General features: G+C 62.5%; 1 protein-coding gene across 9 annotated transcripts in view; it reads right to left on the minus strand.

Moving 5' to 3' along the window:
* Positions 1-4497: 4497 nt before the first annotated feature.
* Fnbp1 (formin binding protein 1) overlaps positions 4498-13547 on the minus strand; it is a 107358-nt gene continuing 98308 nt past the window's right edge. For 4 of the 9 annotated variants that reach the window (XM_048344894.1, XM_048344876.1, XM_048344859.1 and 1 more), the window contains 5 exons: positions 11597-11706; positions 9674-9806; positions 9377-9498; positions 8558-8694; positions 7537-7741 (listed from right to left, as the gene is read on the minus strand). In XM_048344894.1, coding sequence (XP_048200851.1) covers positions 7563-7741; positions 8558-8694; positions 9377-9498; positions 9674-9806; positions 11597-11706 — 681 coding nt within the window. In that variant the 3' untranslated portion in view covers positions 7537-7562. Of the gene's footprint in view, positions 4752-7536; positions 7742-8557; positions 8698-9376; positions 9499-9673; positions 9807-11596; positions 11707-13547 lie in introns of those variants that run through there. The other 5 variants (XM_048344884.1, XM_048344868.1, XM_048344850.1 and 2 more) reach the window with 2 other exon arrangements.

The raw sequence follows: 13547 nt of genomic DNA on the forward strand, positions 1-13547 counted from the left end.
CCCGCGCTGCCCGGGCTGTGGGGTGCGGGCAGAGGTCCCCGCCTGGCCCCCGGCCTGCATGACGAAGGCATGACGACGTAGGGGCGGCGCGCAGCCGGAGCCCGGCCGCAGGGCAGGGTGGGGGACCCCGCGAGCCACAGCTTCGGGGAGCCGCCCGCCTCCCGTGTTCCTAATAAACACCTTGCGCCCCTCCGCCCGCCCTCTCGCCTCTGCCTTGGCTGCCGGGGGAGGGGCGCCGGGGCCCACGGGAGGGGGGGGAGGGAGGGGGCAGGGGAGGGCCTGGCCGCCGCGTCTGTCCTCCCCCTCCGCCGCCACGCCCGCCACGCCTGGCAGAGGGGCGCTCGCCTTGCCTTCTTTGGGGAAGCGGAGCGTGAGCTGTGTGTGCGCCTCCACACACACCGCGCCCGCCCGGCCCTGCCGCCGCCATCCAGCCAAACCCACGTGCTGTGGTTTGGGGTTTTCCTTTGCCAGTCCTGGGCCTTGAACTCAGGGCCTGAGCACTGTCCCTGGCTTCTTTTTGCTCAAGGCTAGCACTCTGCCACCTGAGCCACAGCGCCCCTTCTGGCCGTTTTCTGTATATGTGGTGCTGGGAATCAAACCCAGGGCTTCATGTGTGTGAGGCAAGCACTCTACCACTAGGCCATATTCTCAGCCCCCATTATTTCTTTCTTAAAGTGGGAGGGGGAAGGGGGGCGGGTGGAAGCAGCAGCAGCCGCTGGACAGTTGTCAAAACCTGGGGCGCAGGCCGGGCCAGCCCCGTGCGTCCCGCCCCACTGAGGTCCCACGCGGCCGTGACGTCCACACTTGTGCCTCTGTGCAGGTGACGTTGAGTGGCGTCAGCGAGGGAGGCCAGGAGGGACTGGGCAAGTGGAAGACTCCCGCGTGTCTGAGTCCACAGGGTCAAGACCGGGGCAGGAGGGACACGCGGGATTCGTCCTCGGGGAGAAGCCGGGCAGGGGAGGGGTCTCGCGGGCTCCCAGGCCCCTGCTGGGGCACCAACACCCAGGACATGCGACCCGCGGCCCCGCGGCCCCGCCGGCCCGGCGCTGGTGTGGGGCCCGGGGCGAGGCCGGGGTGCGCGCTGCCCTTCTCCACAGCGGCCCGGCCCCCAGGGCGGCGGGCGCGGCCCCTGCGCCGGGCAGGACGCGTCCGCGGGCACCCGCTCCGCTCGGGAGGCCGAGCGCCATCACGGGGCCAGCGGGCTGAGGCCGGCCCGGCCACGAGGGAAGATCCGTGGCCACCGTGGGGAGGGGGTGGGGGAGGGAGATGCAGGTGGGAAGCTACCCCGGGGGCGGGCACGGGCACGTCCTATGTGTGCACGACACGGTCCTGCCTGCTCACACCCGACAGGTGTCGAAAGCTCGCTGGGGGGCTGCGAGTGTGGCCTAGCGGTAGAGCGCTCGCCTAGCACGCACGAAGCCCGGGGTTCGATTCCCCAGCACCACATATACAGAAAACGGCCAGAAGGGGCGCTGTGGCTCAGGTGGCAGAGTGCTAGCCTTGAGCAAAAAGAAGCCAGGGACAGTGCTCACGCCCTGAGTCCAAGCCCCAGGACTGGAGAAAAAAAAACCCAAACCACTAATGGGCTCAGCATAGTGCTGCTTACAATCCCAACATTTAGGGAGTCAGAGGCCAGTGGATCCCAAATTCAAGGAGTAGCTTGGGCTCCATAGTGAGAACCCGTTTCAAAAGCCACACGCGTGTGCATGTGCACACACACACGCACACACACACGCCCCTCGACATCCAACCCTGCGCCATCCATCCCGGGTTCCTTGGCTCGGGGCCTCCCCACGTCCACTAGGGGTCGCCCCGGCCCTGCTCCCTCGGCGCGGGCGGAGGGGAGCGGTGGCGGGGTGCCCGGCCCTAGCTGGTATTTCCGGACCTACTGGAGGAGCCTGTGGCACTGGTCCCCATGCACCCCAACTGCCAGGCGGCTCCCGGGTTACCACCCCACCCCGTGCGGTAGAAGCCAGGCCCAGAGGCCCAGAGGGGACACCCAGCGAACCCGCTGGGCTGGCCTCGGGAAGGAAGGCTCTGAGGGGCCGGTGGGGGGGGGGAGGGGGGGTCACCCGTCCCTTAGGCCGGCAGGGAGCCCCGGAGAGCACGCCGCCATGTCTCCTGCCGCACATCTCCCAAGCACCGCAGGAAGATTTTCAGTGGTGTAACAGATTGTGACTGCTGTGCGTGCGTGCGTGCGTGTGTGTGTGTGAGAGAGGCAGAGTTTGAACTCGGGCTGAGTGCTGTCCTGAGCGTTGTTACTCAAGGCCGACGCTACCACTACACCTGCAGATGTTCTGTGGTGACTTGGATAGCAGTCAGTGGGCTTCTCCCGCCCTGGCTGGCTTTGAACCCTGGTCCACAGACCTCAGCCTTCTGAGCAGCTTGGATTACAGGCGGGAGCCACCGGTGCCCAGCATTGATTCCCTTTCGCTGCCTGTGCCGCGGAGCCCCAAGCCGTCCATGGTCGGTGTGTCACCGGGTCTGCTGTCCCCTTGGGGGCCCCTCCCCTCCGCCGGCCCCCGCGCGGGGATCACGGGGATCACAGCCGCCAGCCGCTGCTGGGGTGTCACCGTGGGGGGCACTTGGGGGCGGAGGCCCCGGCAGTGGCAGCGGAAGCGAGGGTGAAAGCCAGCTCAGAGCCGCTGGTGGAGCCAGGTCTCTTGCTAGTGCCAGGGGGAGCCGGGTTCAAAGTCCTGGCCCTGTGTGTGCGTGTGTGCGCACACGCGTGCCAGTACTGGAACTTGAACTCGGGGCTGAGTTCTATTTCTTGAGTCACAGCTCCGCTTCTGGCTTTTTGCTGGGTAACTGGCGATGGGTCTCACAGGCCTTGCAGCCTGGGCTGGCTTGGAACCAGGATCCTAAGATCTTAGTAGCTACGGTTACAGTGTGAAACACTCGTGTTCTGGTCTCTTGTGTCCCAAGAGAGCTTAGGGTGGCAGCCGCGGGGAGCCTGGCGGGGCCCTGAGTGGGGAGCGGCCTGAGCACCGGTGAGGAGCAGCTGGGCGGGGGTGTGTGTGTGTGTGTGTGTGTGTGTCACGGACCCATCCTCGGCTCCACCAAGCCGTCCAGCCTGCCCCCCGGGGCCCAGCTTCCTGGCCCTGTTCGTGGTCTCCGCATGGTGGGGACCCAGAGCCGGCCGGGCGGCGTCGGGACTTCCGTGCCGGGGGTCTTCTGTTCACACAAGCAGCCACGTGACTACAGCAGAAGTTACATTTTATTTACCGTTTAGAGGATTAACACGTCTAGTTACAAGGTCAACAGAGGCCTCCCGTGGACGCACTTTATTTGGTTTAATTTCATCTCCAGAGACAGACAAGCAATTCCAGGAAGTTGACAGCTGTGGTGCTGGGCCTTGAGCGCGGCGGTGCCCGAGGATGAGGATTAGTGCAACACACACACGCACACACACACACACACACACACACACACACTGACGGGCGCTCCATGTCGGGTTACAACAGTTGGGTTGCGTTACTGGCGAAGTTACAAGCACAGAGGCAGAGCGGACTGGAGACGCTGGCACCGAGGGGACCGGGCTGCCGTGTGAGCTCCGGGTCCGCACGGGCGACGTGAGGACATGGGCGCCCCTCCTGCCCTCCGTGGATGGGCAGCCCGTGACCACCGCACTGGAGCCCACGGCGTCCACGGCCGGACTCCCCCAGCCCTGCCGCCCAGCCGGGAAGCGCCGCCCTCCCCCTCTGGACACAGGCAGCATGGAGTCACGCAGGCACACCGACGGGGGCCCCGACACTCAGGAACACCCTGCCTGGGGCTGCGACGGGAAGTCACACTGCCCACGTCCGGCAGGCGCGGGGTGTGCCCGGGGGGCTGGGCGGGGCCCCACGCCTGGGCCTGGGGCATCCAAGCTGCGCCCTTGGGCTGACGCAGTCCTCACGATGACGATCCCCCGGGGTGAGTGGGGGGCCCCAGGGCAGCCCCGGGGGGCCCGGCAGGTGGGCGCCGGCGGGGATGAGGCCCGAGGCCCTGCCCACCCCCTGTGGCGCGGCTTCCTCTCCACCTGCCCCTCCGCGGGGCGGGGTGGGGCGGGGCGGGGCGGGGTCAGCCCTGGTGCCCGAGGGGTCCACAGACCACCAGCACCCGAGGCCCCAACTCCGGCCCCGGGGCCTGGGAGCAGCATCCTCTCCATCCCGGGCCCTCTGGGGATGCTGGAGGTGGTTGCCTGGTAACGGAGGGTCTCGCGAGAGGATGAAGGTGAACGCACGCCCTCTCCCTAGCTCCTGGTGGGGCCGTGGACACAGTCGTGGCCGCGGCCATCTTCCCCGATGGTGTCTGCACCGGGGAGAGGGACGGCTGCCGGCTGCCTCTGCCGCCGCGTGACCTCAGTTTCCCCCCGGGGACGGGCGGTGGCCGCAGGGCTGCAGGGAGGAGCCGGGCCTTGGAACGTGAGGACCATGCCGGAGCCGCCACGCTTCTTTGGGGATCACGGACGACAGGGCGGTGAACGAGCTGGGCGGGGGGGGGGGCGCAGACCCCCCAACCCGGGAAGCCCCCCCCCAGGATGCATTGGTTAAGTAGGCCCTGGGGGGCAGGTGGGTGACAGATGGGGCCACCCAGGCCCCACGGGCGCCGTTGTTCTCAGAAGGCACAGTGTGGAATGCGCGGGGAGCCCGGGCGGCCTGTGGGGACAAGCGGACGGACAGACGGACGGACGGGTGCAGAAGCGATGGACGGATGGACGTGGTGGCTCCTGGCAGGCTTGCGGGGTCCGGCGAGGCCACCTTAGGAATCTACAGCACAGGAGAGAGGGGGAGAGGCCGGTTAGAGGGGGTGCGGAGAGGCGGGCGTCTGGCAACGGGTTGCGAGGCGCCCCGGGCGGGGACAGACGCGGCGGGGTTCAGCCGGGGTGGGGGGGGGCGCCGCCATGGGGAGCTTTCACTGTTTCCTGCCGTCCCCGGTGGCTTCGCTTGGGAGCTCAGAGTCCAGTCCCCGGGTTCAGGGAGTGGACGCATGGGTGGCAGCCCCTCCAGCCCTGGACTCAACGCTTCTTTTAAGATGGAGTCCACAGCTCAGGCTCGGCCTCCAACTCCCAGTCCTCCTGCCTCGGCCTCCCGAGAGCCGGGACGACCGGCGCGCAGGCCCCAGCGTCCTCCGGAGAGGAGGCAGGGACGGGTGTCAGGAGCAGCCGAGGGCCAGCTTCTCCGGGCCACGGGATGGCGCGGCGGCCTCACTGTCCGCCCCGACGGCAGGGCACAGTGAAAGTTCCCCACGGGAGAAAGGACAGAGCCCTCTGCCAGCCCCAGGGGACACGCGGGGAAGGGACAGGGAGGACGCCGTGGAAGGAGGAGGCAGAATTTGTAAAAAAAAATAAAAAGCGTGTAGCCAGAAGAATTCCCCACGACTAGAGAGGGAAGCATGGAGTGTCCGTCACACAGAATCATTGTCTTGGAGAGGAGGAGAATCACTTAAACTACACGACACGGAGGTAAACAGGACGTTTATTAGAGAGGCAGTGCGGGATACAGCTAGAAAAATCCAGACAGTCTTTTTTTTTTTAAAAAAAGGATAAGAAGAGAAGAAAAACAACGTGGACCGGATTCAAACAACACTTACTCAGAACCCACGTGTCTATAATAAACTCAAGTGCGGCGGCCAGCTGGGGACCTAGCTACAGTGCAACAGTCCTGGGGCCACCCCGGCAGTTACGAAAACAAAAAGGTCGTTAGGCAGCAGAATAAACCAATAAAACAAACAGATAAAGAAGAGTAAAAACATTAAAACAACGAATCCAAAGCGTCTCGTCTAGGCTTTAAATTGCGGTACATACAAATTTAACGTTCTGGGGAGAGAATTCTGAACATGTTCACCAGAAGGTGACTTACACACACACACACACACACACAAAGTCCAAATCCACTTGGACATTCCTCTAAATATTTTGGCAATTACTAAGCATATTATAGACACACACACACACACACACACACACACACACACACACACACAGAGAGAAAGAGACAGAGCTTCCTTATTACGCTGGCTTTACTTGGAGCCATCTGGGGAAAGGGAAGCCTGGACAGGGGCCGCATGGGGGCACACACAGCGGGGCTCCCCCATCTCGGCTGCCCACCTCCAGGGGTGTCTTCTAACCAAACGGAGAAGACCGTAGCAGCGGGGATTCTGCTTTTCTTATCAGGGAACCATCGGAGACAAGGTACGCTCCTGTGGGAAGGCAAACTCCTGATTCCTTGGCCATAGTTCTGTCACTGATTAGATGGAAAAGACAGCCTCTCCCCCATACACACACACACACACACACACACACACACACACACACTCAGACCAAGGGGTGGAGGGGTACAGGGATCCCTCCTAACTATCTGTACTCCAAAACTTGGCAGGCTTCCAAGTGAAAGACCTGCTACACAGCAAGACCCTGTCTCAAAAACAAGACCAAGCCAGGCGCTGGTGGCTCCCACCGGCCCCAGCTGCTTGGGAGGCTGAGGTCTGAGGATCGTGGTTCGAAGCCGTCCTGGGCAGACAAATCCAAGCTGGAGACTTTTATCTCCAGCTAACCACCAGAATGCCAGAAGTGGGGCTGTGGCCAGCCAAGCAAGTGAGCTCAAGCCCCTGAGTTCAAACTCCTGTACAGGTTAAAAAATTAAAAAAAAAATAAGCGAATTTCCACATGGGCCCAGATGAACTTTTATTTGATTCGGTCTACGGCTAATCAGATAAAATGAGCCAGAAATTCCAAAACAATTCTCAGTAAGTTCAAATGTTTGGTCTTATAAATGTCAATGATTACAAAACAACAGGAGAATTCTTCCTTGCAGAGGGCTTGCCGAAGCGCCCTGGCTGGGCCTGGGTTCTCTGTCTGTCTGTCTGTCTCTCTCTCTGAGCCAGTCCTGGGCTTGAACTCAGGGCCCGAGCGCTGTCCCTGAGCTTTTTTGCTCAAGACTAGCGCTGTACTACTTGAGCCACAGCGCCACTCCTGGCTCTTGGCTGGTTCATTGGCCTTTCCTGCCCGGGCTGGCTTTGAACCGCGATGCTCAGACCGCAGCCTCCCGAGGAGCCAGGCGGGAGCCGCCGGTGTCCTGACGTCCCCCCCCACCCCCCCACCCCCCCCCCCCCCCCGCTCTCGACAGACACGGAGCGGGGGGGGGGGGGGGGGGGGGAGACACGCCAGGGGCCAGCAGGCTCCTTCCGGGGGGCGGAGCGAAGGCGCGTCAACGCCCGGCTCGCTAGCGCAGGCGAATTCACGACGTTACAACACGTGAGGCCCTGCGGCGCCGGGTCGGGCAGACGCGGCTCGCGCGACACTCGAACGCAACGTGTTTCTTGCTGTCGTGTGAAACGCCTGGATGGCGCTCAGAGGAGACGCACACCGCGCACGTCTCGAGTGACACACGCACGACACCGGCAGCTGGAAGCTTCCACGTGAAATCAACAGACAGTTTTGATGACGGCCGGACGCTAAGGGCCGGGGGCCGGGGGCCCGGGGGTGCGGGGCGTCGTTCCCGGGGCCCCCGCGGCCCAGGGCGCTGGCCGGGCCGCCTCCCCGCCAGAGCCACACGGCGCCGCTGTGCTTGTGAGTGGTATTAGATATAGGTCTTAGCACCTTTGGCATTTCTGTCCAGACAGACTTCCACGTAGGACGTGGGGACGTAGCCCTCCTCGTCCTCGCTCCTCCGGATGCGGGTCCAGCCGTCGCCCTTGTCCTCCTCGATGACGTACAGCGTCTCGCCCTCCGCCACCGAGATGGTGCCTTCATTCTGACCTGCGGGGACACCAGAGCCGCGGCGCAAAGGCTGGGACCGCCCGGCCCCCCCCCGAGGCCCCCACGCTCCCCGCTCCCCGGTGGAGACTTCCGGAGAGAGCGAGTCTCCCGGCCTCCCGCCAGGGCCGGCGTCCAGCCGCAAACCCCAGGCCTCAGCCTCCTGCACAGCCGGGACTACGGGCGTGAGCCACGGCGCCCAGCCTGCTCCCACATTTCCAAGCGACCCCAAAACGTGGCACAATGAATCCGCGCTCTAGCTCTACCAATCACCCCCCCCCCGGACCCCCCAGCAAGGCAGGTCGTTTGGGCCTCCTCTCCCCCCTCCCCTAGGGATGAAGGAAGGTGCCTCTGGGCGGGGCAGCTGGGCCAAGCCTCATCTGCATCTGGATTTACATACAGCGGGGCCACGCCCCTCCACCTGCCCCTCCCACCTCCACCAAGCCTGTGAGAGGCGTGAAGGGAATGTGCGAGCACCAGGGTCCAGCTCAAGATGTCAGGAAAAAAAACCCTGCAAATTCAACTCCCGCCTGTCATCCTAGCTACTTAGGAGGCTGAGGCCCGAGGGTCGCGCGGTTCAAAGCCAGCCCAGGCAGGAGAGTCCGTGAGACTCTGATCTCCAATGAAACCACCAGAGAAGGAGCAATGGCGCTGTGGCTCACGGGGGTCGACGGAGGGCTAGCCTCGAGTGAAGGAGCTCAGGGGGTTCAAGTCCCACAACAGGAAAAAAAGAGAAGTGTGGCTGCGGGTGAGCGAGCGGCCGCGGGGTCGGGGGGGTGGGGGGTGGGGAGGGGGGTGGGGGGGGCAGGCGCAGGCTACCTTCAAACGTGTACAGGGCCTTGCAGGTCCCGATGGCGGGGAGCGGCTCCTCGTCGTCGAACTCGTCGTCGAAGTCCGTGGCCAGCACCTTGACCTGGCTCTCCTGGCTTTGCTCCTCCGTGTAACTGCCATCTGGGCTGCTCAAGAGAGAAAGCCACGCCGCAACTATAGCGACCGCCCGGCCTGCCCGGCCCCAGAACGTGCTGCGATGGGAAGGGCACCTGATGCTCACTGTCAGGTCGCAGAATTTAGAAATGAACTCACTCCTCCCCTGGAGGCCGGGGCTGGGGCTGGGCTGGGGCTGGGGTTGGGGCTGGGGCTGGGGCTGGGCCTGGGCCTGGGCCAGGGCTGGGGCTGGGCTGGGGTTGGGGCTGGGCCTGGGCCTGGGCCGGGGCTGGGCCTGGGCCTGGGGCTGGGGTTGGGCTGGGGTTGGGTTGGGGCTGGGGTTGGGGCTGGGCTGGGGCTGGGCTGGGGTTGGGGCTGGGCTGGGGTTGGGGCTGGGCTGGGGCTGGGCCTGGGGTTGGGGCTGGGGTTGGGCTGGGGCTGGGTTGGGGCTGGGGTTGGGGCTGGGGTTGGGGTTGGGCTGGGGCTGGGCTGGGGCTGGGTTGGGGCTGGGGTTGGGTTTGGGGCTGGGCTGGAGTGTGGTAGGGTGGGCTGGGGTTGGGGCTGGGCTGGGCTGGGGCTGGGGTTGGGGCTGGGGTTGGGGCTGGGCTGGGGCTGGGGCTGGGCTGGTGTTGGGACTGGGTTGGGTTTGGGGCTGGGCTGGAGTGTGGTAGGGTAGGCTGGGGCGGGCGCCACACAGAAACACGGATACTCTACCTCTCCCGGTCCTGGGCGCAGGTGTGGCCGGCGGGGGGCGGCTGGCCGTCATACATCCCGCTCTGCCTCCGCACCTGCTCGCTGCGGGCCTGGAGCCTGCCTTCCACCTCCGCCAGCCAGGCCTGGAAAGAGCCAGAACACTCAGCCAGGCCTGGTGGGGGAGGCCCACAGGGGGTGCTCCCAGACACCCGCCCCCCCACGCTGGGGAGGTGGCAGGAAACGCCAGTAAGAGGCCCCAGCTTGACCTCAACTCCCCAGCCCCCCCCAGAGCGCCCCCCCATGCCTGCTGGTCCATACCTCAAACTTCTGGGCCTCAAATCGCAGCTTCTCGATGTTCTGGGTGACTTCTGTGAGCTTGTGGTCCAGGCTGGCGGGGTCCCCCATCTGCGGGTTCTTCAGGTACACGTCCTTCATCTTGGTGATGGCGTCTCTGGGAACGGCAGAGGGCCGGGCGTGGCGTGGCGGCCAGGGTCCCCACGGGGAGCCAGGGCACGGGAGGGGGGGAGTGACAGCACCGGCTTTCATTCTAGAACTCCCCATGTGAGTTCGGTGACAACCTGTATTGGTTGCCACCTCCAGTAACGCAGAGGAGACACCTCATCGTGCCGCTGTCCCGCCCCACAGACACCTGGAGAGCCGCCGCCTGGGCGGGGCGCGGCCCCGGCTCAGCCCCTCCGGACCAAGCAGCCACGGTCGCAGGCCGGGTCGGCTGGGAAACGCACACCTGCAATCCTGCTACTCAAGAAGGCTGACATCTGAGGATCCCGGTTCAAAGCTAACTCAGGCGGAAAAGCCCATGAGACTCTTAACTCCAATTAACCAGCAAAAAAGCCAGAGGCGGAGATGTGGTCCAAGTGATAAAAAGCACTAGTTTTGAGCGAAAAAACGAAGTGAGAGCACCCTGCCCGAGTGCAAGCTCCGACACTGACACGAAAAGAAAAGAAAAGGAAAAGGAAAGGGAGTCCTCAGATGGACAGAGAGGCACAGAGCCTGTGTCCTTCTAGAAATGGCCTTTTACAGCTGCCCGCAGGAGCCTGAGTATGGCGCCCTGGAGGAGCCTGACGGTGCCCCACTTACTAACAGAGCCTCAAAACCTCAGCTCGTGGAGTTGAAAGGGTTGCTTCCCTTTGCGTCTGGAGCCGGTCGCGGGGCTGGGGCTCCGGGGCTGGGCGCCGTCTCTCGGCTTCCTTTGCTCAAGCCCAGCGCTCTACCACTTGAGCCACGGCGCCACTTCGGCTTCCTCTTTTCCTTTTTGTAATTTAGTGGAGAGGAGAGTCTCACAGACTTTCCTGCCCGGGCTGGCTTCAAACCACGATCCTCGGATCTCCGCCTCCTGAGGAGCTGGGATCGCAGGCGTGGGTGACCAGTGCCCGGCTAGTTGTTAAAGAGTTCTGAGCAAATCACTCTTTGCTGGAGGCTAAGAGCGGATTGTGGACTGTGCACAGTAGTGCGTGACTGCCCACTCCCGTACCTGGGAGGCTACGGCAGGCGGCTCGTGGGTTCAGGCCCTACCCGAACTATATAACGGGAGTCCTGCCTTAAGAAACGAACCAGGTTTAATAAAAATGAACAAATAGAGCAACCCAAATCGATCATGCCACAGAGACCAAAACAAAAAGGCGATGAGGTCTCTGTTGATGTTCTCAGCCTCTGAGGAGCTGGGATTATAGGCATGAGCTACGGTGACCAGCTTTGCTCTCCCCCCTCCCCACAGCGTGCATTGCTCCCCAACATTACAGAACTTATCTGCCGTCACGTTTGGAATGGAGGCTCTGGAAAGCAGGTGAGTGTTTTGTTAACTGATGCCACTGGCGCCCAGCTAGGAGACTGCTTGTTATTCAGGCAGACTTTCCTCGTGTGTGTGTGTGTGTGTGTGTGTGTGTGTGTGTGTGTGTGTGTGTGTGTAGGTGGTTGGTAGGTAGCTCAGGCTGGCCTTGAACTCCCCATCCTCCTGCCTCAGCTTCCTGCGTGGCTCTAGAGGCGACGCGGTGCTATCTCGAGCGTCACCCTCGTGGAGAACATACACACGCGTGTGTTCCACGCGGGGAGGTCGTGACACCTGCCCCGGGCGAATGAGCGCAGGGCCAGCACGAGGTGCTGAGCTCAAGCTCCAGCGCCTCCCGCCGCCCCTCCCAGGGAGGCCAGCAGCGTGACGAGACACACCGCCACGGAATCCCCGTGCCCCCCCCCCCCCCCGGCGTCCCCGGGCGTCCGCTCTACCTCTGGTCCATCTCCTTCTGGATTTCTCGGTTGAGATCATCGACTTTCTGTTGGAGTTTTTTCCTCCGCTGCTCGGGCGGGAGGTTGCTGAAGTCCTCAGGAGTGGAGCCCTGGGGGGGGGGGGGGGGCGCAAACAGAAATGAGATCCACGCAGCCCGCGGCCTCCTCTGCGGGTCCTGAGCCAAGCCCGCAGACAGGGGAGGCCATGTCTGCAGATGGCTCCCCGATGCAAACTAGGCTTCCCCCGTCCACCGGCCGGGACGCAAGCGCGGTGCGCGTCCCCCGCGGGCAGCACCGCACCGCACGCTGCAGCAGGGGCAGGAGGAGGAGGAGATAAAGATCGGACTCCAGCCAGAATCCACTAACAGCACACTGAGAGCCAGATCTGCCTGCGGGCCCCGTGTCCCCTCTTCCCGCAGCAACACTGGGCCCAGAAGGAAGTTTATGTTGGCTTAAACAAACCAGCAATCACCCCGTCTCTCCCTCGGCCTGTGCGTGGCTCCCCTGCCTGCCAACGACAGCGGGGCGCGGCTCGGCTCAGACTGCGTGCGCGGGGAAAGCACGATTGTCTGGCACGCGAGTCCTGTGCATCTGTCCCGCCGCCACCTCTCAAAGTCTGCTTGTTTCTCTTTGGCCCCTTTAAGGGGGGGGGGGGGTGTCTCTGGACAACCAGATAGAACACACTCCTGGACTCCCAGAGTCCGGTAAAATCCGCCGCTGATGAATGAAGGATGTTTTTGCCCAGGGCGCCAGTGGCTCACGCCTGTAATCCTAGCTGTTTATGAGGCTGAGATCTGAAGATGGAGGCTTGGAGACAGCCTGGGCATGGAAGTCTATGAGACTTTTCTCTCCAATGAACCACCAAAATGCTCCAAGTGGTGCTGTGGCTCAAGTGGTAGAGTGCTAGCCTTGAGCAAAAAGAAAACAACAACAACAACAACAAAAAAATCCATTTTCCAGCCAGGTGCTGGTGGCTCATGCCTGTAACCCTAACTACTTAGGAGGCTAAGATCTGAGGATCACAATTTGAAGTCAGCCCTGGCAGCAAAGTCTGTGAGACTCTTATCGCCAATGAACCACCAAAACATCAGAAGTGGCGCTGTGGCTCAAGTGGCCGAGCGCTAGTCTTGAACAGGCAAGCTGAGCAAACTGCCAAAGCCCTGAGTTCAAGGACAAGCGCTGGTAAAAGGAAAAAAAAAGTTACTACATTTGCTGCATGCCTATGGCTCATGATTTCCTGATGTGAGTCACTGGCTTACACTGTGTCTTATTCGCAAGCTTTAGGAAGCAAAAATCTCCGCTGGGCTCTGGTGGCTCACATCTGTAATCCCAGCTACTCACGAGGCTGGAATCCGGAGGACTGTGATTCAAAGCCAGCCTGGACTGAAAAGTCCTAGTGACTCCGTTTCCAAAATAACCAGCAAAAAAAAAACAACAGGCTGGAGGCATGGCTCAAGGGTTAAAGCACCAGGCCTGAGCAAGAAAGTCAAATCAGAGAGCAAAACTCTGGGTTCAATCCCAGAAACAAACAAAAAAACCAACTCAGGGTTTCCGGCCTGAGACACACGCGTCCTTGTTAGAAAGCAGAGCTAAATTGTGGCATCCAGTGTTTCTTTCTGAAATGAGGCTGTTTTCATAAAGAATGAAAAAATGTATTCAACTCACCAAGAATAAGCCGGGGAATTTAGGAAAAGAGATTTGACTTGAAAACCCTCCATTCTTCTGGAACAAGGGCAAGCCGGGCTCGGGGGTGGGAGGAGGGAGGGCTCAGATGTCACCCCAGCCGGCCTGCCAAGCCGCTTATGGGGGGCTTGTGACCAGAGCCGAGGGGACAGCACTGGCGGCTGTCTGAGGACCGTGTGAGTCAGCAAATAGCTGGCCATGAAGGCCACTCCAAGACCTTTGCTGAATGAGCTCAAAGACCCGCCGGGGAGCTAGGCGAGTGGCACTG

This window comes from Perognathus longimembris, chromosome 1, assembly GCF_023159225.1.
Source record: "Perognathus longimembris pacificus isolate PPM17 chromosome 1, ASM2315922v1, whole genome shotgun sequence".
NCBI lineage: Eukaryota > Metazoa > Chordata > Mammalia > Rodentia > Heteromyidae > Perognathus > Perognathus longimembris.